The sequence below is a fragment of the Armigeres subalbatus genome, chromosome 3, assembly GCF_024139115.2.
Source record: "Armigeres subalbatus isolate Guangzhou_Male chromosome 3, GZ_Asu_2, whole genome shotgun sequence".
In the NCBI taxonomy this organism is placed as follows: Eukaryota; Metazoa; Arthropoda; class Insecta; order Diptera; family Culicidae; genus Armigeres; species Armigeres subalbatus.
In genome coordinates this window covers 134,697,367-134,723,809 of record NC_085141.1, presented here as the reverse complement: position 1 = coordinate 134,723,809, position 26,443 = coordinate 134,697,367, and the positions used below count along the sequence as shown (strand labels likewise).

At 40.0% G+C, this 26,443-nt stretch overlaps 2 protein-coding genes across 2 annotated transcripts; one reads left to right on the top strand and one right to left on the bottom strand.

Annotated features, from left to right (window-relative positions):
* Positions 1 to 307: 307 nt before the first annotated feature.
* LOC134227538 (uncharacterized) lies at positions 308 to 4,393 on the bottom strand. Its single transcript, XM_062709104.1, has 5 exons — positions 3,214 to 4,393; positions 3,068 to 3,152; positions 2,753 to 3,012; positions 2,379 to 2,629; positions 308 to 2,320 (listed from the first exon to the last, which is right to left on the bottom strand). Exons 1-5 carry the CDS (start codon positions 3,295 to 3,297, stop codon positions 478 to 480), a joined length of 2,523 nt encoding a protein of 840 aa, XP_062565088.1. The 5' UTR covers positions 3,298 to 4,393; the 3' UTR covers positions 308 to 477.
* Positions 4,394 to 5,423: 1,030 nt separating this feature from the next.
* On the top strand, positions 5,424 to 7,499 carry LOC134226832 (uncharacterized). The gene is given in 4 exon segments (XM_062707854.1): positions 5,424 to 5,627; positions 5,686 to 6,400; positions 6,708 to 6,905; positions 6,908 to 7,499. Coding segments are annotated over 4 exon segments (1,293 nt in total). The 5' UTR covers positions 5,424 to 5,501; the 3' UTR covers positions 7,162 to 7,499.
* The last annotated feature ends 18,944 nt before the right edge of the window (positions 7,500 to 26,443 follow it).

Below are 26,443 nucleotides of genomic sequence, written 5' to 3'. Positions count from 1 at the left end.
TGTAGAATCCTAGCTGAAGGAAAAATTGTTTTTACTTAACCCGTTTCGGTCAGACTTATTAATCAAAATTGAAATAACCCGAGTGGGCTCATTTTTCGTACGATTGCCATGAAATTTTCAGGAAAGGAGCGTCATCATGTCTATCTTTTGGTACACTACTTTATTTGCCCGACCAGAACAACATAACAGAAAAATAATAAAATTATAACTTGTTATGATATGTATAACTTATTATGATATAATTTTGTTATAGATCATCGTCGACAGAAAATAATGCAACTAAAATGTATCAAATTATGTTATGAGAATTTTTTATTTCTTCGTATGATTTTTTATATCTAATTCATATCAAAATTAGTGACATTTTTGCGGCATACGACTATTTATATAATTTTGCTGCTTACGATTATTTATATAATTATTAACTTACCTATATCACTTTTAGGTTATGTTTGAATTGATTTTATGCGAAAGGCGTTAATCGATTTGAGTTCTTGATTTACACACCGAAATGAATTTAGTTATGCGTTTATCTTCCTTATGACAAATTTCAACATTAACACATAATCGAAGCGAGTCATTGATACCCCTTAAGACTTGAATGTCTGATATTTCATAAGAATACATGTTTTCGTATATTTTTGTAGCTATCAAGACTGTGCCTAGAACATAAGCATTTTTATTCGAATCAACCAATAGGTGATCGATATTTATGAAATCTCCGTTAAGAGAAACAAATGAATCATCATATCTAAAGTTCTTACACAAATATTTTGAACAAATTTTAACGCCTTTGTGATAATACTTCCCAATCTCGAAAAAATCGATATCTCTTGGCTCTATATTTATATTAACATTATGCGGCAAAACAAATTTATTACTGTCACTAAAATCTACGTTGTGGTGCACATTAGTCCAAACCTTCGATATCCAATCTCTTATAGGTGAATTGTGTGATTCACTGAAGTGACATACTCTATTTAATAAGTATTTTTGAGACACCTGAAGAACAGGATGGTTCTTTGAAGTCTGAAATCTTATAAGCATACTATTGCCATTTTCGTACGGGTATAATGAAGTGTTCCAAAGAGCTCCTAGATTCCGGACCGTCTGTGCTAGGTGAGAAGTTAAATGAATATTGTACACCATGTTTTTCGTCCCATAAAGCATTTCAAAATTTTGTACGAAGAGTTTCAAATTTTTTTCGCAAGTGGAAAGAGTGACTCTTGAGATTTTATATTCGAGAAGCTGAAATATGCTTGTGCTTAATAGCATCAAATGATTTATGTACTTGATTGGGATCAGGTCGATGAAACAAGGATAAATGCAATGCAAAAGTATAGTTTCCCATTCACTGGCTTTGAACTTGGCATATTCAGATATACTTCTTAACCGCCTTGGGAAGCTGCTTGGTAATCGAATGCTCTGTAATCTTTGTTCCAACAACACTTTGTACTTTCCAACATGGTGAGGTTGCGATTTATTGTCGGCATCACCTTCTAAGAGCAGTTCCCATATTAGTTTCATAACGCCCAAATTGACCAAATGCATATAATCTGGTGGCAATCCTTTGATTACGTCAAAATCAGGTATACCAGTCAGCACGCTTAAGCCTTTTATTCCAAGAATGGGTTCTTGTCTCTCTGAGTTTTGTACCTGCAACATGAGCTTTCTTGTAGACTTATCATCTCTGAGCTTAGATTGTTGGTGAGGGTATCGGATTTGATTGTTGATCACTTTCCCGGGATGAAGGCAGACGGTACAGCCAAATTTACCATTAAACTGCTTCGAACAGAATACTTCACATCTTCCCACTGAGTCCAAACAATCTTGAAGAATTATAATTTTGTAGTGTTCGGATCCAATTTTAATTCCTTCGCGGAGCCGTTGAGTTTGAAGAATAAAATGTTTATGAAATAATGCCATATCAGGTTTTCCTACGTTAAACCACAGGGCAGCAATGATAAGATTGTTTTTGTCGAATCTCAATCGAGGTGGCAAATTATTGACTGTTAGAAATAGAGGATACAGGGGTTTTTTGGTCGTACTCTTGAACGGCGCAGCACTGTCTTCATTTGCAGAAAGCGTTATAAATTTACCGCCTTCGCGTGCCATTATTGCCTGCGCTACATCTGCTTTGTTAATATCACAAATGTCATTCTCATTAACGTGTTTTTCATAATCAGTTATCTGTTGCGAATATTTCAAAACCGTTTCACGAATTTGCTGCTCCAATGGGAAGACTATAAAAAAGTCCTTTTTCTTTGCACCACAATTTGTTATAGGACACTCAGTTTCTGGATCAGGTGTGCCGCTATAGCTGAAAGACATAATAGTTTGAATAATAATGTTGATCCAACAAAATAATATGATTTTACCCATATTGACAGTTTTGGCAAAAATAAATGCGCTCCATTTTACAATTACTTGGAAACATGTGTTTGAATGTTTCGAAAGACTCTGGAAAGGTGTTATCTGTGGAGATCACGTTGAACATTCGTAATATGTGCTCTACTCCTTGCTGTGGTAGATTATACTTAATATAAATATTAAGTATCATAAGCAGTACATCATCAATTCGAATGTCTTTCTTGAATTTGACAAATTCATTACTCGCGTTTATGTGTGACTGAAATAAACGTATATAATATATAAAGCGTGTTAACATTTATTCGGACATGGATGAGCCTTTCGTTATAAATTATAATTGTAAGTTATAAATTATAAATATAATTATAAGAAAACATCTTACCGAATCAAAGATATCTTCGCTATTCTTATCATCAGAGTCATAGACTGTGCTCGGTGCGTCACATATACTTGCAATACTGTTGTGCACACATTGTGCATCCAACCAATCATTTTCTTCATTCGTGGCATTATTCAGATCATCTTGTGGAACACTATGAAGGCCAGTAAAACAGCTGCCTGATACTGTTGACTTGGAACTAGCATCTGACAACTGGCCATGATCAATGGGATTATTGTTAATGGTATTACTGAAAGAGTTATCTGGAATAGTAGATATTGTGAGCGAAGATTCAGGACCATTTAAGTATTATCGTACCTAATTGTGATTCTTCACCGGCTTCCGATACAATATCGTCAATATCCTCAAAGATGAGACGCTGGGGCTGGTTTGTTTTCATGCGCTGTAAAAATAAATACTACATAATATAATTCAAGTTTCATTCGCAGTGGGCAATCACATACCTTTTTAACGTATTTTTGGTTGTACCAAGGATCCATCAACCAGTAATGATTAGGTCTCCGTTTTTCACCCATTTTAGAGGACATCTCACAAGGGGTTTATACTTAAAATTTGTGTTCAGTTAACTGTTAATTAGGTGAAAATGTTTGTCGCAGATTATGCACAATTTACAATTTGCTCTGTTGTTGTGAAAAGTAAACTCTAATAATATTTAAAAAAGACGAATTTTTTTTGAAGACTCTTTAGACTCAATAACATTCGAAGCTGATTATTTATTAGGACATAGAAATAACGCGAAAAAAATAAGTTTGGAATACATAACATATACATATGTATAATAAAAACACTAAGCTCTTGACTTTTTAGCTCAAATTGAATTACAGTATATTACAGCGGGGGGCTGATACAAAAAAGATTTCTCTCGATAATCCGACTGTCATATCCACACAAATGTACCAAAACAAAAACACAGCACAAGTTTGAAAACTTAGAGCATAATGCATTCAAATGAGGGTTGATACTTTTTAATCCAGAAAATTCCGAATTAGCGAGATCCGGACTAACGAGTCGTCGGATTAGCGAGAGCCGGATGAACGGGGATACTGTAGTTTTCTCGCTTTCTCTCATGAACAATATTTAAATCAAAGAGAGATGCATCGGCCCAACTTGAGATTTCACATAAAAGAAGCCAAATTTGAGTTCTTCCAACATAGTCCAGGGAAAAATAACAAACTTGAGTTCATGAAACCCACGGGTGGTTTACAATTTTACACTGAAAGGAAGGTAGCATTTGTGTGAATTTGAGTGGAGCAAACCCAAAAGTGAATTGATTTATGGTTCATTGTGTATTGCCGCTGACGCGCATGCTAAGGGCCCGGCCACAATGCAATGGTGAGCGCAGCGGGGCGTTTTGACAGAAAATACATGGGTTAACTGTCAAAACGCACCGCAGCGCTCACCATTGTGGCCGGGCCCTAACAGATAACAGATAGATAATAACTTTCCAACATTATATATTCCTTATATATTCTGGCGGTTAACTTCTAGCTTGTTGATGAAACAGAAAATGAAAAGACTCACTTGACTTACGCTGATTTCAAAAAGAATTCGAGGAATGGATACGTACGTCAGTGTTGCCATTTCAGACACTTAACCAGTTTTTTTACATTTCAACAAATTAACTTTTGAAATTGTAATTGTAAATTGTAAATTGTAAATGGTAAATTGCAAATTGTAAAATGTAAATTGTAAATTGTGAACTGTGAATTGTAAATTGTAAATTGTAAATGGTAAATTGCAAATTATAAAATGTAAATTGTAAATTGTGAACTGTGAATTGTAAATTGTAAATTGTAAAATGTAAATTGTAAATTGTGAACTGTGAATTGTAAATTGTAAATTGTGAACTGTGAATTGTAAATTGTAAATTGTAAATAATAAATTGCAAATTGTTAAATGTAAATTGTAAATTGTGAACTGTGAATTGTAAATTGTAAATTGTAAATTGTAAATAATAAATTGAAAATTGTTAAATGTAAATTGTGAACTGTGAATTGTAAATTGTAAATTGTAAATTGTAAAATGTAAATTGTAAATTGTGAACTGTGAATTGTAAATTGTAAATTGTAAATTGTAAATTGTAAATTGTAAATTGTAAATTGTAAATTGTAAATTGTAAATTGTAAATTGTAAATTGTAAATTGTAAATTGTAAATTGTAAATTGTAAATTGTAAATTGTAAATTGTAAATTGTAAATTGTAAATTGTAAATTGTAAATTGTAAATTGTAAATTGTAAATTGTAAATTGTAAATTGTAAATTGTAAATTGTAAATTGTAAATTGTAAATTGTAAATTGTAAATTGTAAATTGTAAATTGTAAATTGTAAATTGTAAAATGTAAATTGTAAATTGTAGATTGTAAATTGTAAATTGTAAATTGTAAATTGTAAATTGTAAATTGTCAATTGTAAATTGTAAATAGTAGATTGTAAATTGTAAATTGCATATTGTAAATTGTAAATTGCATATTGTAAATTGTAAATTGAATTGTAAACTGTAAAATAATTGTAAATTGTAAATACAATTTACCATTTATTATTTAAAATATAAAATATAAAATTTAAAATTCAAAATAACGAAAGATCAAATTGTTCAAATTATTACACAGTGAAAATTAAAGATATGGCATCCCTGCATCATAGATGTTGTCAGTCTCCATTATCAACTGTCACGTTCGTCATTGTTGTTCACTTGTCGATCGAAAAGCCGTTGAAATTATTTTTTGTGCAATGAAAAAATCATCCAAGAGATCTGCGTTATCGGCCGCAAAACAGATTGCACCGAAAAAGGCTAATCGGATTGTGCGGAATGAAGCAAAATCAAGAAATCTCGATTTTTTGCTTGATCCTGCTCAGGTAAAATGAAAATAAATTCAGAAATGGAATTAACCTAACCTCAATTTTTTTCGCATAGGTGAAAGACACCGTGATCGGATCTCCGAAGAAAACACCTGTGAACTTACCAATCCCACAGCAGCGATGCTCCGAACGACCCCCTGGAAATTTAATTCTAAAGCTGGTCGATATCAAGGAAAACGTCAAGAAATCTGCAACACCAAGAGAACATCCTGTAAAACAGTGTGCAATCCGTAAAACAGTGTGCAATACGCTCGGAAAACAGACAACTCTCACATCAGTTCTTCCTCATCAATCTTCGAAACGACCAGTGGCAAAATCAAGTTGCAGTCTATCCGATTCGGCCTGGCCGGTACAAAACAATAGCCATCAACAAGACAACGAGGTACTGTCTGAAAAAAAAGCTGTGCCTGCAAAACGAAGTGCAATCCGAGCTCCATTAATTGATTTGGAAACCAATGGATCGTTGGAGGACATTAAAACGAACCTTATGCGAGACTGGCTATCGGACGCAGAAAGTGATACTGCTGACTTGGAAGTAAATACGCAAATCGCGGCCGAACTGGAGAATGACGAATCTGGATCTGATTACAGATTGCCCTGCGAAAAACAAAACCGTTCTGTGGTGTCAAATGCCGGTTCGGATGCAGAAGGGAATGAGTTGGTCGTTGTTCAAGGACCCCCTGCCATTATAAATACGTATACGCGCGTCATCTCAGCAAATACATTAAGTCAGCCTCGATCTCCACTAGTCGAGTCCAATTCTGGTGCGGGTAAGTGTATGTCAGTGTCTGTTCATAACATACATAATGCCAAATTTTACAATTTGAGAATCCCTTCCATCTCTCCTACCTAACAGTTTGTGAGAAAGATTCAAATAATTTGTTCGAACGCCAAAACGCGTGCGTTTTGACAGTTTTTCCATGAAAAAACTGTAAAACGTACCCATTCTGCTCAGCACTTCCATCAGCATTGCATAATTTGTGGCTTCTGGAGTAATTTCTGTTTATGACGAGACGAAAAATAAAAAAAATATTGGCGACAACACTTCATCGTGCTTTTTTCTTCTTTTTGATATAGGTATAATTTGTGTTTGCGGGCAGCAGCCGAAGATCGACAAACTTATTCAACAGAACAATTTGTTGGTTTCGCAAAATAAGAAACTAAACAAGCAAAATCAGCAGAACACAGCCCGGTGTTTGACACTAACGGATGCTCTGCATGCAAAACTACTGGGAAACCCTCACGATGTAACCTTCACAGAGGTAGAAGAGTTTCCGGAAAGGAAAAACTAAAAAAGTTCTCGGAAACTGCGGGAACCAGGGACTACATCTTTGTTAAGTTACTGATGTTGGAACTTTTCCCTGAAGGTCTAAAAAATGTGAGTCTCACCGGTCGCACATCGAACAATCCCAATGGTCGCAAAGGAGGAGAACGCTCGCACAAGGAGGAATCTGGTGAGAAAGTTCGGCTGGATCCAGACAAAGTGAAGTATATTGAAGGTAAAATTTTGAATTACTCAACCAGGCCGTGAAGTTTAATTAGTTTTTCCTTTTCAGCACGTTTCGTTGAGCATCGTTGCTATCAAGGAGATTTGCCAGCTATCGCAGGAATCAAAGTTAAGGAATGTCGTGAGCTAATGGGACGTGTTATTATTTATTATGGCAAAAAATAATGCTTTGCTTTTGCTTGTTAGCTTTGATTTTGAATTTCAAAGAAATTTTCAGTTTTAATTATAACTGCTTACCAGTGGTATTATTACCTATTGTTACCTACTCATACGTAGTGGTTCGTTAACATTTGTTTTTTACCGTCTTGAGACATGTAAACATTCCGGTCTGATGAAATAAACATTCACAATATGATAGAAAATGTGTTTCTTTTATTTTCAGGAGAATAAAAGTAGACAAATTTCGAATTCCGTTTATTGTATCTCATTTTGTTATAATTTTCATTTAAATCATATTATGATATGTAACTTGTGATGTTAGAAATTAGATTTTTTTCATATAAAATGGTGTTATAGATTAGATATTTCATATCAAAATTTCTTACTTCACTTGATATAATTTTGATATGATTACAACAAAATGTGTTACTTTTTTGATGAATTTCATATACCGTTTTGTTATAAATTTAGTTTTTTTAACAACATCCTGCACCTAGTTTATATCAACCTATGTTATATAAAATAAACATAACATAATATCATAGGATGATATAATCTAGTTAGGTCCTTCTAGTCGGGTGACCATGTTGCCAATCCGGGCGGATTTTTTAAGGGGGGGTCCTGGGTCAGGTGCAGTCGAAGCCGGGTAATTTTTTTAAACAATTGATAAATGAACGAAAGTGCCCGGAATGTTGATGCAAACGTGGTCAATCATCATTGACCAGCATAAGAAGTCAGTATTGATACAACTTGATTACCAGGACATGGTTCCGGATGTTCCAAGAACCTGAGTCTCCAGGGTAGTGGACTCTTTTCAAGTGGTGTAAATACCAGTCTTGCGACATATCATACTTCATGATTTTGAAAGACAAGCACAATACATGATTTTTTGAGAGATTTTGGACACATTGGCCACGTCCGGAAGTGTTCCCGGGAGCCTGGTTCCTTCAGGGAAGCGGACAAATTTCGATTAGCACCGAAACCCATCTTGCGACATATCAAACTCCATGATTTTGAAAGATAAGCTCAGTAGATGAGAATTTCAGACGTTTTGAATACATTGGCCACGTTCGAAAGTGTTCCCGGAAACCCAATACCTTCCAGGAAGTGGATAAATTTAGATGAGCATCGAAACCCATCTTGAGACATATCAACCTCCATTATTTGTAAATACAAGCATCCTAACGAATCCATCTAGAAGCTCTCCTATAAATTCCTGCGGAAGTTCTTCCAAAATTCCTGAGGAAGTTTCTTCACACATTCTTGTGGAAGTTTCTTTCAGAAGTTCCTCCGGAAGTTCCTTAAATAATTCCTTCTGAAGATCCTCAAGGAATTCCTCCAGAAGTTTCTCTAGACATTGTTCAGAAAGTTCCTCTACAGATTCCTCTGGAAGTTTCAGCAAAAATTCCTCCGGAAGTTCTTCCAGGAAGTCCGCCAGAAGTTCCTCCAGGAATCCCTCTAGAAGTTCCTCTAGGAGTTCCTCAGGAAGTTCCTCCAGAAATTTGTGAGGAAGCTCCTTCGAAATTCCTGCCGAAGTTCCTCTAGAAATTTCTCCAGAAGGTCCTCCAGAAATTCCTGCGGCCGTTTCTTCAGAAAATCCTGCGGAAATTCCCCCAGAAATTTTTTCAAAAGTTCCTCCGGAAGTTCTTCAGGAATTTGTCCGAAAATTCCTTCCGGAATTCTTCCAGAAGTTCCTCCAGAAATTCCTCCAGGAATCCCTCTAGCAGTTCCCCTAAAAATTCCTTCGGAAGTTCCTCCAGTAATTCCTTCGGAAGTTCCTCAAGGAATTCCTTCGGAAGTTCTTCCAGGAATTCCTTCGGAAGTTCTTCCAGGAATTCCTGCGGAAGTTCCTCCAGGAATTCCTGCGGAAGTTCCTCCAGGAATTCCTGCGGAAGGTCCTCCAGGAATTCCTGCGGAAGTTCCTCCAGGAATTCCTGCGGAAGTTCCACCAGGAATTCCTGCGGAAGTTCCTCCAGGAATTCCTGCGGAAGTTCCTCCAGGAATTCCTGCGGAAGTTCCTCCAGGAATTCCTGTGGAAGTTCCTCCAGGAATTCCTGTGGAAGTTCCTCCAGGAATTCCTGCAGAAGTTCCCCCAGGAATTCCTGCAGAAGTTCCCCCAGGAATTCCTGCGGAACTTCCTCCAGCAATTCCTGCGGAACTTCCTCCAGGAATTGCTTCGAAAGTTCCTCCAGGAATTCCTTCGGAAGTTTTTCCAGGAATTCCTTCGGAAGTTTTTCCAGGAATTCCTTCGGAAGTTCCTCCAGGAATTCCTTCGGGAGTTCCTCCAGGAATTCCTTCGGGAATTCCTCCAGGAATTCCTTCGGGAATTCTTCCAGGAATTCCTTCGGAAGTTCCTCCAGGAATTCCTTCGGAAGTTCCTCCAGGACTTCCTTCAAAAGTTTCTCCAGGAATTCCTTCGGAAGTTCCTCCAGGAATTCCTTCGGAAGTTCCTCCAGGAATTCCTTCGGAAGTTCCTCCAGGAATTCCTTCGGAAGTTCCTCCAGGAATTCCTTCGGAAGTTCCTCCAGGAATTCCTCCGGAAGTTCCTCTTGAAATTGATCCGGCAGTTCTTCCGGAAGTTCTTTTCCTCCGGGAGCTCCTCTAAGAATTTCCCCAGAAGCTCCTCTTCCTCAGAAAGTTCCGTCAGAAATTCCTCCAGAAGTTCATTCATGAATTCCTCGGGAAGATTCTTCAGGAATTTAACCAGAAATTACTTCCAGAATTCCTCCGGAATTAATTCTTGCGAATATACTTCAAGAATTCCTCCAGAAGTTCTTTCAAGAATTCCTCCGGTAGTTTCTTCGGTAATTCCTCTGAAAGTTCCATCGGATATTCCTCCGGAAAATCCTTCAGTAATTCCTCCGGTAGTTACTTCGGGAATTCCTTCGGAAGTTGCTTCGGGAATTCCTTCGGAAGTTCCTTCTCGAGTTCCTCCGGAAGTTTATTCGGAAATTCCTCCGGAAGTTCCTTCGGAAGTTCCTCCGGAAGTTCCTCCGGAAGTTCCTTCGGAAGTTCCTCCTGAAGTTCCTTCGGAAGTTCCTCCGGAAGTTCCTTCGGAAGTTCCTCCGGAAGTTCCTTCGGAAGTTCCTCCGGAAGTTCCTTCGGAAGTTCCTCCGGAAGTTCCTTCGGAAGTTCCTCCGGAAGTTCCTTCGGAAGTTCCTTCGGAAGTTCCTCCGAAGTTCTTCGAAGTTCCTTCCGGAAGTTCCTTCGAAGTTCCTCCGGAAGTTCCTTCGGAAGTTCCTCCGGAAGTTCCTTCGGAAGTTCCTTCCGGAAGTTCCTCGAAGTTCCTTCGAAGTTCCTTCAGTTCCTCCGGAAGTTCCTTCGGAAGTTCTCCGAAGTTCCTTCGGAAGTTCCTCCGAAGTTCCTTCGGAATTCCTCAGGTTCCTTCGGAAGTTCCTTCCGGAAGTTCCTTCGGAAGTTCCTCCGGAAGTTCCTTCGAAGTTCCTCCGAAGTTCCTTCCGGAATTCCTCCGGAAGTTCCTTCGGGAATTCCTCCGGAAGTTCCTTCGGGAATTCCTCCGGAAGTTCCTTCGGGAATTCCTCCGGAAGTTCCTTCGGGTATTCCTCCGGAAGTTCCTTCGGGAATTCCTCCGGAAGTTCCTCCGGAAGTTCCTCCGGAAGTTCCTTCGGGAATTCCTCTGGAAATTGCTTCGGGAATTCTTATGGAAGTTTCCTCGGGAATTGTCATGGAAGTTTCCTCGGGAATTTCTCCGGAAAATTCTTATGGAATTCTTACTGAAGTTCTTTCGGGAATTTCTTCGAAAGTTCCTCCAGGAATTTCTTTGGAAGTTCCTCCAGGAATTCCTTTGGAAGTTCCTCCAGGAATTCCTTCGGATGTTCCTCCAGGAATTCCTTCGGAAGTTCCTCCAGGAATTCTTCGGAAGTTCTTCCAGGATTCCTTCGGAAACTCCTACAGGATTCCTTCAGAAGTTTCTCCAGGATTTCTACGGAAGTTCCTCCAGAGATTCTTTCGGAAGTTCCTTCAGGAATTTCTTCGAAAGTTCCTCCAGGAATTCCTTTGAAGTTCCTCCAAGGAACCCTTCGGAAGATCCTTCAGCAATTCCATCGGAAGAATTCCTCTGGAAGTTCCTTGGGAAGATCCTCCAGGAATTCCTTCGAGTTCCTCCAGGAATTCTCTCGGAAGTACTTTCAGGAATTCCTTCGAAGTACTTTCAGGAATTCCTTCGAAATACTTCCAGGAATTCCTTCAGAAGTTTCGGAGGAATTCCTAGAGGAATTCTGGAGGAATCACTGAAGGAACTTCCTGAGTAATTCCTGGTGGAACTTTCGACGGAATACCTGGAGGAACTTCCGAAGGAATTCCTCTGGAGGAGCCTGAAGGAATTCCTGGAGGAACTTCCGAAGAAATCCCTGGAGAAACTTCCGAAGGAATTCCTGAGGAACTCCTGAAGGAATTCCTGAGGAACTTCCGAAGGAATTCCTGGAGGAACTTCCGAAGGAATTCCTGGAGGAACTTCCGGAGGAATTCCTGAAGGAACTTCCGGAGGAATTCTGAAGGAAATTCCGGAGGAATTTCCGAAGGAACTTCCGAGGAATTCCTGAAGGAACTTCCGGAGGAATTCCTGAAGGAACTTCCGAGGAATTCCTGAAGGAACTTCCGGAGGAATTCCCGAAGGAACTTCCGAGGAATTCTTCAAGGAACTTCCGGAGGAATTCCTGAAGGAACTTCCGAGGAATTCCTGAAGGAACTTCCGGAGGAATTCGAAGGAACTTCCGAGGAATTCCTGAAGGAACTTCCGAGGAATTCGAAGGAACTTCCGGAGGAATTCTGAAGGAACTTCCGGAGGAATTCGAAGGAACTTCCGAGGAATTCCTGAAGGAACTTCCGGAGGAATTCGAAGGAACTTCCGGAGGAATTCCTGAAGGAACTTCCGGAGGAATTCCGAAGGAACTTCCGGAGGAATTCCTGAAGGAACTTCCGGAGGAATTCGAAGGAACTTCCGGAGGAATTCCTGAAGGAACTTCCGGAGGAATTCCTGAAGGAACTTCCGAGGAATTCGAAGGAACTTCCGGAGGAATTCCTGAAGGAACTTCCGGAGGAATTCCCGAAGGAACTTCCGAGGAATTCCTGAAGGAACTTCCGAGGAATTCCGAAGGAACTTCCGGAGGAATTCGAAGGAACTTCCGGAGGAATTCTGAAGGAACTTCCGGAGGAATTCCTGAAGGAACTTCCGAGGAATTCCTGAAGGAACTTCCGGAGGAATTCGAAGGAACTTCCGGAGGAATTCGAAGGAACTTCCGGAGGAATTCCTGAAGGAACTTCCGGAGGAATTCGAAGGAACTTCCGGAGGAATTCGAAGGAACTTCCGGAGGAATTCCTGAAGGAACTTCCGGAGGAATTCCGAAGGAACTTCGGAGGAATTCCTGAAGGAACTTCCGGAGGAATTCCCTGAAGGAACTCGGAGGAATTCGAAGGAACTTCCGGAGGAATTCTGAAGGAACTTCCGGAGGAATTCGAAGGAACTTCCGGAGGAATTCGAAGGAACTTCCGGAGGAATTCCTGAAGGAACTTCCGGAGGAATTCCTGAAGGAACTTCCGGAGGAATTCGAAGGAACTTCCGGAGGAATTCCTGAAGGAACTTCCGGAGGAATTCGAAGGAACTTCCGGAGGAATTCCTGAAGGAACTTCCGGAGGAATTCCCGAAGGAACTTCCGGAGGAATTCTGAAGGAACTTCCGGAGGAATTCGAAGGAACTTCCGGAGGAATTCGAAGGAACTTCCGGAGGAATTCGAAGGAACTTCCGGAGGAATTCGAAGGAACTTCCGGAGGAATTCCTGAAGGAACTTCCGGAGGAATTCCAGAAGGAACTTCCGGAGGAATTCTGAAGGAACTTCCGGAGGAATTCGAAGGAACTTCCGAGGAATTCTGAAGGAACTTCCGGAGGAATTCCGAAGGAACTTCCGGACGAATCCCGGAGGAACTTCCGGACGAATACCGAAGGAACTTCCGGAGGAACTTCCGGGGGAATTCCCGAAGGAACTTCCGGGGGAATTCCCGAAGGAACTTGCGGGGGAATTCTCGAAGGAACTTGCGAAGGAATTCTCGAAGGAACTTCCGGAGGAACTTCCGAAGGAACTTCCGGAGGAACTTCCGAAGGAACTTCCGGAGGAACTTCCGAAGGAACTTCCGGAGGAACTTCCGAAGGAACTTCCGGAGGAACTTCCGAAGGAACTTCCGAAGGAACTTCCGGAGGAACTTCCGAAGGAACTTCCGGAGGAACTTCCGAAGGAACTTCCGGAGGAACTTCCGAAGGAACTTCCGAAGGAACTTCCGAAGGAACTTCCGGAGGAACTTCCGAAGGAACTTCCGGAGGAACTTCCGAAGGAACTTCCGGAGGAACTTCCGAAGGAACTTCCGGAGGAACTTCCGAAGGAACTTCCGGAGGAACTTCCGAAGGAACTTCCGGAGGAACTTCCGAAGGAACTTCCGGAGGAACTTCCGAAGGAACTTCCGGAGGAACTTCCGAAGGAACTTCCGGAGGAACTTCCGAAGGAACTTCCGGAGGAACTTCCGAAGGAACTTCCGGAGGAACTTCCGAAGGAACTTCCGGAGGAACTTCCGAAGGAACTTCCGGAGGAACTTCCGAAGGAACTTCCGGAGGAACTTCCGAAGGAACTTCCGGAGGAACTTCCGAAGGAACTTCCGGAGGAACTTCCGAAGGAACTTCCGGAGGAACTTCCGAAGGAACTTCCGGAGGAACTTCCGAAGGAACTTCCGGAGGAACTTCCGGAGGAACTTCCGAAGGAACTTCCGGAGGAACTTCCGAAGGAACTTCCGGAGGAACTTCCGAAGGAACTTCCGGAGGAACTTCCGAAGGAACTTCCGGAGCAACTTCCGAAGGAACTTCCGGAGGAACTTCCGAAGGAACTTCCGGAGGAACTTCCGAAGGAACTTCCGGAGGAACTTCCGAAGGAACTTCCGGAGGAACTTCCGAAGGAACTTCCGGAGGAACTTCCGAAGGAACTTCCGGAGGAACTTCCGAAGGAACTTCCGGAGGAACTTCCGAAGGAACTTCCGGAGGAACTTCCGGAGGAACTTCCGAAGGAACTTCCGGATGAATTCCCGAAGGAACTTCCGGAGGAATTCCCGAATAAACTTCCGGAGAAATTATAGAAGGAGCTTCCGGAAGAATTCCCGAAGGAGCTTCCGGAAAAATTCCCGGATGAACTTCCGGAGGAACTCGAGAAGGAACTTCCGAAGGAATTCCCGAAGCAACTTCCGAAGGAATTCCCGGAGTAACTACCGGAGGAATTACTGAAGGATTTTCCGGAGGAATATCCGATGGAACTTTCAGAGGAATTACCGAAGAAACTACCGGAGGAATTCTTGAAGGAACTTCTGGAGGAATTCTTGAAGTATATTCCGCAAGAATTAATTCCGGAGGAATTCTTGAAGTAATTTCTGGTTAAATTCCTGAAGAATCTTCCCGAGGAATTCATGAATGAACTTCTGGAGGAATTTCTGACGGAACTTTCGGAGGAAGAGGAGCTTCTGGGGAAATTCTTAGAGGAGCTCCCGGAGGAAAAGAACTTCCGGAAGAACTGCCGGATCAATTTCAGGAGGAACTTCCGGAGGAATTCCTGGAGGAACTTGCGTAGAAATTCCTGGAGGAGCATCCGGAGGAATTCTTGGAGGAACTTCCGGAGGTTTTGCTGGAGGAACTTTCGGAGAATTTCCTGGAGAAACTTTCGGAGGATTTCCTGGAGGCACTTTCGGAGGATTTCCTGGAGGAGCTTCTCATGCGGAATTCTTGACATAACTACTGCGTGAATTAGTGAAGGAACTTGTCGTTGATTATGAAATATCACGAAAATAAAGATTTTTTTTGTCTTTATTAAGGAGACTTTCAGCCCGAGGCTGGCTCGTCTCCGGACGAAAATAAAAATTTAAAAATAGCGAAAGAACTTGCGGAACTTCTGGAGGAATTCTTGAAGTGCCATCTGCATGATTTGCACAAAGAACTTGTGGAGGAATCCCTGGAGGAAGTTTTGGAGGAATTTCTAGAGGAACTTCCGGAGGAACTCTTGGAGGAACTTACGGAGGAATTCCTGAAATTCGGAAGTATTCCAGGAGAAGCTTCCGAAGAAATTCCTGGAGGAACTTCCGGAGATATTTCTAGAGGAACTTCCGATGGAATTGCTGGATTGAATTGTAAAAAAAAAATTAATTCATGGAGGTATTCCCAAAGGATTGTCTGGAGGAATTTCTGATCTTTCCGAGGAATTGTTTGCGAAACATTCGAAGAAATACTTGGAGGAACTTCCTAAACAATACCTTGAGGATCTTCCGGAGACAAATTCCTGGACAAATTTCCGGAGGAATTCATGGACAACTTTCAAAGCTATTTCAGAAGCAACTTCAGGAGGTATTGCTAGGGGAAATTATGGAGCAATTTTCAGAAGAACTTTTGTAGAAATATCTAGAGGAACATCCTTATAAATTTTTGGAGGAACTAATTCCTGGACGAATTTCCAGAAGAATCCTTGGACGAACTGCCGGAGGAACCCTTAGCGGAACTTCTGAGAGATTTGTCTGGAGGAACTTTCTGGGTAAATCTTGGAGAACTTTGTGGGAAATCCTCCAGGTATAGCTTCGGGAGGGATTCTCGGAGGTATTTCCGGAAAAATCTTCCGAACTGATAACGCCGCCTCTTTTGCCTATCACCAATAGTGTGACGCCGCCATGCCGCCGCCGATAAAATATAATACATAAATAATAATTAAATATATATTATATATAAATTTTATAATATATACCGCCGGAAATAAGTATAAAGACAAGCATGATTTTCATACATTTTCATCATGATTGAGGATCGATATCTCGATTCGTAGCGATTCGATTTGGCTGAAATTTTACTAGGCACCTGTTTCTAACTTGAACTTTCGATCTTTGAGTAAATTGTATACATCTCTGTTGATTTTGACCTCAAAATCTGGAAATAATTATAAAGACACCACTTTTATAAATGGAGCTCCATACAGCGGAACTGTCTTTATAATTATTTCCAACAGAAACGCGTATAAACAGAATATATGCATAAATGTAACTATCATTGAATAAAAATTCAAGTCATTTTAGGCTTGTTGGCAAAAAATCAGCCAAATCGAATCGCTAAGAATCGAGATATTGACTTCCCAATATGGCCATTTTGTATGGAAACCGAGCTTGTCTTTATATTTATTTCCACCAGTGTATATAAACCGTAAATTATAAAAGTTAAAATGGATTCTCATTCTTATTAACGGGGTTATTTTTTTAATTTGAACTTCTGGTTACTCTGAGGAAATGCTAATAGAATACTAAGTTTTAAAGCAGGCCAAGTTCCAGTTGAAATGTAGAGCCATAGAAGAAGAAGAGAGGAAGAAGAAGAAGAAGAAGAAGAAGAAGAAGAAGGAGAAGAAGAATTTGTGGATACAATAAAATGAGTTTTGAATAAATAAAATTTGAAATTGTTTCATCTGGAAATGTATTTTCGAGCATGAAAGAAAAATCCGAATACCCCTAACCCCCGCTGCCTAAAGCGGGATTCATCCTGACCGGTTTTTACGTCGTTTTTCCCAGTTACATCAAAAATATTACGTCGAAAATGAATTACATTGCTTTAACTTGAAGACAAAATATCAAGTACGTCATCTTTTATTTACGCCATTCAGGTGTAATAAAAGATTATATTTACGACGGCGATGATGTGCATCAAATCTGATGTGGTATTACTTTTTATTTTTTACTGTGTACACAAAGATACGGCAATTTCCGTAAAAACGGTACCGGGAACATGATGAAATGATAACAGATCTGATGACGATGCAAGACGATGATTAGAGAAACATTTCCAGAATGATAGTGTTCACTGCCATGCCACCCTTATAGCAGGTTCCATGGGCCTTCCAGGAGGAGCCGGTTTTGGCACCATCTTGAACCATGCATATAAGGGTGTCAAAATTCATGTTTTCCCAAGACGATGAATATAGGACCTTTATTAGAGACATATTTTGAGGACTGTGAGACTCTTTGGCCAATTTGTAACAGGTTCCGGAAGTTCTGCGAAAGTGACATTTGTTCAGGGTGTATGGCCAATCCCGTACCGTTTTCACGAAAATGGCCATATCTCTGCGTATACCTATCGGATTTTCGATCTGCAGCCAGCATTGGTCAGTATATTAGTTCTAGTTTCTGGGGAAAACATAAAACATGATGGCAGTAAACGTCATATAAAATGACAAGCAGCAGAAAAAATGCATTTTAACATACCCTCGGAAACCCGGAACACCACCGGTGGCCAATGGCCAATCAGAGGTTTCGCATAGGGCCAGTATACTAGAAGAGTTTTCGCGTCCGATGGTCCCAGTTTGATCAAAATCGGATTATTATACGCAAAGTTATGCTGATTTGAATTTCGACTTTTTTTACCTATCTCAACCTTTTTGTCTAACCCCTGTATGTGTCGCCGTTATAGATTTTTGCAATAGCTCCACCCTAATATAATCGATATAGAACCACACATAAATTAAATAATTGCTAATTTGAGACCACACATAAAGTTTATTTGGATATATATATTTTATTAGTAGTTCGTGTGGAGAATGTTTATGTGTGCGCTGATATACATCATAAGTTAAATCTATGGATTTTTGCCAATAAATATGTGTGGATTTTTAGTAGTGTAGATAGGAAAGAAAAATATTTTTTCTGAGCCTTCAACGGGGTATGGGGCCAATCTTCAGCATAGTATCGATTTTTGTCATATTCTGCAAAACCAACGGAATTTGGTCACTTTTTGGCTTGTAATAAGCCTGTTTGATGCTGGATAAAATACTAATGGTCATATAAACTGTATATTCGTGTCACAGACAAATGGACGCAACACAGATTGCCTAAAATGATCAAAAAAGCACTATCAGCTTCTGGTGTTAAAAATTCACTGAGTAGAACTTATTAAACCAACAAAGGAGGATAGAACAATTAGGAATTAGCGTCATATTGTGATATCAACGAAATGGAATTTCATTTATTTGATATTTCATTAAGATTTCTTTCATAATTATAAAAAAGGTATTGTGGAAAGGAGTCATTTAACAGACTACTCATCCAACACGTTATGACACGTTATGGTTAAATCTATAATTCGCTCGTATAATGTAGTAATGTCAAAATTGTAAATTTTGAACAACTTCCCTTCTCGCTGCGTAACGCTTTTTATATGATAGATGATTTTTTCTTGAATTATGCGCAACGTTAAGGCATAACCCTCCCCCTTAAAATGTTATGTAAATTGTGTTCGTCACCAAATTCAATTAAAGTGGCATTGTTGAGTAACTCAGATTAAAATTGAAAAATAAGAAGTTTACCAAAACACTTGATTAATCCCCCTAGCGGTAATGTTGTCTTTCTCGTACATTATAAGAAAATGTATTTTGGTCATAACTTTTGAGCCCATAGTCCGATCCAGCCTATTTATAATAGGGAACAATGGACCAACGTTCTCTAACGAATGAAACTTGTTGCGAGTAAATCAGTTTAGAGTAAGTGCTTAAAAAAGAGTTAGAACCATTTTTGCTCACACACATTCAGACATTCACACACACGTACACACAGACATCACCTCAATCCTTTGAACTGAGTCGATCGGTATACAACACTATTAGTGTTTGGCCTTTTTTAAATGCTTTTAGAGCGATCATATAGCTTCTACGTAAACTTTGTACACGAGAAAGGCAAAAATGGGCAATTTTTAAAATTCATGTATCTTACAAAATTGTGAATTTGGGCAGAATTTTATTCATGGTCCTCAAAGCTTAAGAGTTCAATAGTGTAGTGCATGATGTTTTACTGCGGGGTATTGCGGGGTACCAAACTGTTTTGTTCGTTAAATATTGCGTAAAATATGCTTTTACAAATCTACTAAAAACTAAATTCTGGACGGAGCTATTATTACATTATCAAGCCTATTGCATAGATCTGTTTAAGAGCTTTGTAACGATATATAAATATGTTACTTTTGAGACGAAAACATGGCAAAGCTGTCCGTTTTTCCAAAAAACGTAAAAATATAATTTCTAGGAGGGACTAGTTTGAACGCTCCCCACCCCTTCCTAAAAAATCTAAAAAATAAAAAACCGTCCTGATTATAGAAATATAGGTTATTAGCTGTGTATTCATCACATTTTACTCGCCCAAATCGAAAATTGGCCTTTTGGTAGTTTTGGCCACACCTTTATATGGGGCTGTCCTATTGGGCACACTTACTTTATATAGGGGAGACTGGGGAGACTTGATACCCTTTTCTCATTTCCGTTGTATTACAGCCAAAATTAAGAAAACTTACTTAAATTAAAAAGAAAACTTATCGCATAGACTCTTCAAGGAATATATAATTTTACTTTCCTGAAGTTTGTCAGTCTGTAAATTGATGTTGTTATTGATGCATAATCGATTTTTTGAAGGGCTGTCAAAAATTGAATTTTAAAATATATAAATATATTTTTTATGGAATTCAACAGCGCATGCAATCTTAGGATTTGGGGAGACTTATTCCCTTTTCATTATGTCTACTCGATAAATATTTTTTCGGGCCGTAAACTCTTCATCAAATTTGTCAAATCTACAAACAATCAGCCACCTGAGAATAAACATATTTTTTTTTTTCGTCAAATTTGTGTATGGGTGACTAATCAGGAATCAAGTGTCCCCATATTGAGGCAACAACTTAAAACCCAAATATCTTAAAATTGTGACGGAATGTTGACATTTTAGCAAGTACGGATCATTTCGCATATTCATGGCTTTGTGCTATGAAAAAATGATAGCAGTTTAGTTAATGTTAGGAGAGTTTTGGAGAATTTGCGTGGCCTCCAAAAAAAATCTTTAGGAGGGTTCGAACACACAACCGGCCTGTTAAATTTGTAAGGTTGTCAATCAAAAAAAATGTCGTTACATAATGATTATTTGTCTTGAGGATCTGTACTAAAAAATACGCTAGAACAAATATACTTTGGATCTCCGTAAAACAAATAGGGATCAAGTCTCCCCACCTTCTCCTACCTAACAAATCATGATCGTTATTTAAAATATGCCTAATATTGACCATCTCCACATAATCAGAATGCTTTAGATCGATTTTAATATTGTTGATTCAAACCATCTAAAAATAAGGCGAATCATAAACATATTGAGCATTTCTGTTCAATCTTTAATTGTGTACACAGTTTACAACATGAAGATCTGATATGACATGCAGGTAAAGGACTTTTCAATCGATTCCCTTTGTACTACATAAGGTGGTGAAGAAAATTTTTCATTTGTTGTTTTGAGAAGTGTCCGGTATTGGAAGGTATCTGGCGCTGGGGGATCTCCCCTGTTCATATTTTTATTTTTTTATACTTTTATATTTGATTTCCTCGTAGGTTTCATATTTCCATTTTTTAAATTTAAAAAAAAAATTACTTATTTTCATACTTTCTTATTTTTAAATTTTCATAATTTTTATATTTCACATTTTGGTATACATTCTTTCAAAATAATCCCTTGATTTTTTCTCTAGCTTTCTGATGATTATTTATGATGAAGATTGAGATTGAAAATTTACCTTTCCAAAAATCGCAGCAATTCAGTTAAACAAAAGTTGTAAAATCGTAATACAATTTGATTAATTGACTCGAAAAATGAGCCACCATCAACAACCCCATCATAAAAACGGAAATGGGTCGATCATAGCTCGATTACTGGTCTGTCTGAGCTTCGAAGCATGTTATTAGAGATTAGTCTACCACTCCTACGACCATCCCACGCTCCATCGATATCTTGTAGGCAATTTCCATCAATCCGACCGAAAGCTCACCGAATCATTAGCAGCGAACCACCTGCATCAGCCGTGTGCCATTGTAAGTCAATTTATCAACGGGTCGTTCCGAGAGTCTACAAACCGTTTACCCAGCTCGCTAGCAGTAGTTTACGGTGTCTACGGAGCAATCCAGTCCCCACTAGTGCGGTGGCTGTTGAACGAGTAGTGAACCTAAGTCATGGATGAGTGAACCACAGCACGTGACTCTTTCGGATAACCGTCGTCGTCATCGTCGTTGCTAGCGTCTATCGTCTTAATTAATTTGGCTTTAATTTGTGTGGGCAAACATGATCTTGAATGATCGCGTTCCGTCGTGGTCGTGCCCGAGGATCGACCACCCCTGAATCTAGTATTTCTGGGTGGCAGTCCTATGCCAAATCCATCTTCGTTAAGTTTCCTTTATCTAAATGCTCCCTATTACTCGTTTTGGAAAATGGATCGCCGGATGGAGTAGGTACATTTTTAAAACGAATATGACCATATAAGCTGACCCAAACATGTCATACTATTTCTGCTTCCCACGCAATCTGCTCAAATGGAAGCGATCCAGCTGAAAGCCAAAGCCGACGGAAGACCAGAAACAAATTTAACTAATTTGGCGCCATTATCGAAATGCTGCTCATTCGCCCTAGAGCTTGCTTAGAAAGAATCGAAAAGCGTCCGTCGAAGGTGCCTGCCTATGTTACCAATCCGGTGTTGAGAGTCAAACGAGAGCCGGATAAATCTGAAAAATGAACTACAACGCCTTCGGAGATCGCCGCATTTCAAGTTTGTTGTTGATGCATGCATCATTTCGTCGTCGCTCGCTGTCTGATTTGATGTAGTTCGAGAGGTGTGGGTGTTTCCTGTCACCGCCGACGCCGCCATCTCCGACATGCCGCAGCGCTGATCAATCCGGATGACGTTTCTCTTCCATTATTCAAAGTTGGTTTTCGTGTGCCGAGAGCGGTAGATTTTATTTTCTAATTTATTATTCATCTTTTAACTGGTTTGGCTGCAAGGTAGCGCGGAAATCGACTCATTTCCGACTGCCATTAAAAACGATGAAGCAACACGTGTTGATCTGTTGAACTAGATGAATCAGGTCTGATTAATGGATTCTGTGTGTTTTGAAGGCGCGAGGATGTTGTTTTTCGGGGAATAGCTGTTTCACACGATTTATGATAGAGAACGGCTTGGGATTCATGTCTTTAATTCTGATTTGTATTTGGATTGGATTTGGATTGGATTTGGATTGGATTTGGATTGGATTTGGATTGGATTTGGATTGGATTTGGATTGGATTTGGATTGGATTTGGATTGGATTTGGATTGGATTTGGATTGGATTTGGATTGGATTTGGATTGGATTTGGATTGGATTGGATTGGTTTGGATTGGTTTGGATTGGTTTGGATTGGTTTGGATTGGTTTGGATTGGTTGGATTGGTTTGGATTGGTTTGGATTGGTTTGGATTGGTTTGGATTGGTTTGGATTGGTTTGGATTGGTTTGGTTGGTTTGGATTGGTTTGGATTGGTTTGGATTGGTTTGGTTGGTTTGGATTGGTTTGGTTGGTTTGGTTGGTTTGGATTGGTTTGGTTGGTTTGGATTGGTTTGGTTGGTTTGGATTGGTTTGGATTGGTTTGGATTGGTTTGGGTTGGTTTGGATTGGTTTGGATTGGTTTGGTTGGTTTGGATTGGTTTGGTTTGGTTGGTTTGGATTGGTTTGGATTGGTTGGATTGGTTTGGTTGGTTTGGGTTGGTTTGGATTGGTTTGGTTGGTTTGGTTGGTTTGGATTGGTTTGGATTGGTTTGGTTGGTTTGGTTGGTTTGGATTGGTTTGGATTGGTTTGGATTGGTTTGGTTGGTTTGGATTGGTTTGGTTGGTTTGGATTGGTTTGGTTGGTTTGGATTGGTTTGGATTGGTTTGGTTGGTTTGGATTGGTTTGGATTGGTTTGGATTGGTTTGGATTGGTTTGGATTGGTTTGGATTGGTTTGGATTGGTTTGGTTGGATTGGTTGGATTGGTTTGGATTGGTTTGGATTGGTTGGATTGGTTTGGATTGGTTTGGATTGGTTTGGATTGGTTTGGATTGGTTTGGATTGGTTTGGATTGGTTTGGATTGGTTTGGATTGGTTTGGATTGGTTTGGATTGGTTTGGATTGGTTTGGATTGGTTTGGTTGGTTTGGTTGGTTTGGATTGGTTTGGATTGGTTTGGATTGGTTTGGTTGGTTTGGATTGGTGGTTGGTTTGGATTGGTTTGGTTGGTTTGGATTGGTTTGGATTGGTTTGGATTGGTTTGGATTGGTTTGGATTGGTTTGGATTGGTTTGGATTGGTTTGGTTGGTTTGGATTGGTTTGGATTGGTTTGGTTGGTTTGGATTGGTTTGGTTCGGTTTGGTTGGTTTGGATTGGTTTGGTTGGTTTGGATTGGTTTGGATTGGTTTGGATTGGTTTGGATTGGTTTGGATTGGTTTGGATTGGTTTGGATTGGTTTGGATTGGTTTGGATTGGTTTGGATTGGTTTGGATTTGGATTGGATTTGGATTGGATTTGGATTGGATTTGAATTGGATTGGATTTGGATTGGATTTGGGTTGGATTTGGATTGGATTTGGATTGAATTTTAATGTGGTTTGAGGGTGGCCACTTTTGTAGCACAGATGACATACCCACGGACTACTTTCTGGTGCAAAATAAAACATAATTTTAACAATGCTCATAAGTTTTGCAACAGGACTCTCAATATAAGTTTTTCTGTTTAGAAAATCAAATTCATCTCATGGCTTGCGAGATTTATCAATTCGAGACGTCTTCATTCACACACTATTCCGCTAAGCCTTGTAATGTGCATCGAGCTTCTGACTCATTTATTCGCATAATTTATTGATTTTAAAGCAATAAATACATGTTGCTCATAAATATTTCGGAAAAGTGGAATTCGACCCGAACGGTGTGACAACGCATCGGCATTATATTTATAGGAGTGCGAGTCAGCGACTCGGTGGCTTGGTGGCGACCAATCGATGTCACATCGAAGATTCGTCCATTTATCAGAGTTTTATTAAATCAGTTGGATATTTCGACTCCCATCGAAAATGATCGTTTTATTGGTGAAATATTCATCGGGGCTTGGCATTTGGGCCGTGCGCTGCAGCGGCTGACGAGATGGACCGCAAATGTGCGACACATATGTTTGGTGATTTGTACCTGGGTTGATTGACTCGGATGACGGGACGGCCGGCATTCGTTCCCTAACTAGATGCGTCCGACCGTAAAGTGTGATAGATTACCTCGGGAGATAAGGAGACTGGCACTGGTTTTCCCGGTTCGGACGAGGTGCGTTGCGTCGGGCACGCGCTAGCCATAAAGTACTTTCGCTCTAAAGTTCATAAATCTTGGCAGGATATTGGATGGACCATGGGCAGACGACAGTTCGTAGCGGATGGCTTTGTCAGGCAATGTGAGCAGCAATAAAAATGCAAATGCGACAAATGTTTATGAAATGATGGATACTTATTATTTGTCAACATGTTTACTGGCGCTCGATTATTGCATGTCGCAGGTTGATTAATTCGAATGAAATTTGATTGTTGTAGGCATGTTTTGCACTGTGTCCATCTATTAATCGAGTTTCACGTGACTGGAGAGAAATACCTTTGTCAAATATTTCTTTAGATCATCTTCCATGGTTGCTATTAAATATTCGAGACGTCATTAGGCATGTATCACAGATGGGGTTCACGGCCGACAACAGAGTTAAAAAAATTCAATAATTAACGCTTCGTGTGTTGCTGGATTTGAAACCCAAGGCGGATATCTTCTTTTGAAAACTATGCCTTCGAATATGCTGTTGTAAGTTGTGACGATATTCTCAATACCTGATACATATCTCGACGTACTTTTATCCTGCAACAGTTGTTGACCCAGACCCCCACATGACAGTTTAAAACACTTAAAATCATCGGCTTGATTTGTAATTTCCATTTAGTTAGCCTTCACACCCACCAGCACTGGCTATTACACCACCACCGAAAAAAAAACAGTTACACCGCTGATCGTATGCAGGCATAATTTATGAATGAATGCCACCACCAACACGCAAATGCACTGTTTTTAGTTCACGTCGTCCGTAGGCGCCTTATTACCCGGCGCAAGGCGCGCGTTGGGGATTTATGAATGAAAATCGCGCAACAGTCGCAACGGCTTTGTATATCGAACCGAGCCGGAGTGACTTTGGTCGTTGGAGCGCAGACCTACACAACATACCGGTGCTGCCATGGCTCGATCAACTTTGTCGGTAATTGAAGCTCGAGCTTAGCGCTAGAGAGGATGGCGGCTTGTACTTAGGGGGAAGCTTATCGTGCGCATGTTCGACAAGGATGGAATATCGATCCGTGATTGCCAGCCGAGTGCGGTGAACGTGTTACTTCAATCGATTTTTCTCTGGTCTCGAGTGATTTGAAGTGCTGCGTGGGAAGACGGAAGAAAGGATCGGTTACTTGCTGTCAAGGCAATAGGTGGAAATCATGCACAGCAATACAATTTCGATAATAACTTCAAACAGGTGGCAAGTCGATAGGGCTGATTTTTGAGCAATGGGAGTTATATTGCTTTCACTTGAATATTAGAATTGCCCGTTCACGAGTCCCACCTCACGGCTCCCTGTCTCAAATCGAATATATTTAAATAAATCGAATAATTACAAATGATCGAAAATTCTGCTCAGACTTTGGCCGTAGTGGCCTGTGCTGTACATAAGAGTCTTCTCCATTCAGCTTAATACATGGCAACATAAGATGCTTTAGTGGAGGCGGCATACGTACATGTTGTATGGGGAAGTACCTATATGCCTTCACTTTAGTATCTTATACTTCATCATATACGATCTTAGTGTCTCGTTTCGACCGTCTTCCAGTGCGGTTGGTTTTTGCGCTCTACTTTTGTGCGGTGATTCGCCTAAAAGTAGAACAATAGAACCAGTGCAGTGACCGCGGTCGAAACAAATGTGTAGTGTTAAATATCTTGGCTGTGCATATGCACAGCATATGTTTCGAAATGGACAAATTGATATGAAATTTGCGAAAAAGAATCCACGTGTCTTGGAGGGACTCGAACCCTCAACCTCCTACTCTCTAGATAGGCGTGATAACCCCTACACAACAAGACCACTTAAAGGTCACGTTTGCGGAAAAGCCATCAGAATCCGAGTACCAACCTCCACCGCGGTTAGCTCTCTTTTGCAAATTGAATATCTTTCGGATGTGATTTGTCCAATCTCCACATGTGCTTTACTATTGTA

Excerpts from the sequence above, each read along its gene's own strand:
- LOC134227538 (XM_062709104.1), bottom strand. The coding sequence starts at position 3,297 with ATGTCCTCTAAAATGGGTGAAAAACGGAGACCTAATCATTACTGGTTG. Across the intron at positions 3,153-3,213 it reads ACCAAAAATACGTTAAAAAG|CGCATGAAAACAAACCAGCC; the intron begins GTATGTGATTGC and ends TTATTTTTACAG. Across the intron at positions 2,321-2,378 it reads TGCCAAAACTGTCAATATGG|CTATAGCGGCACACCTGATC; the intron begins GTAAAATCATAT and ends TATGTCTTTCAG.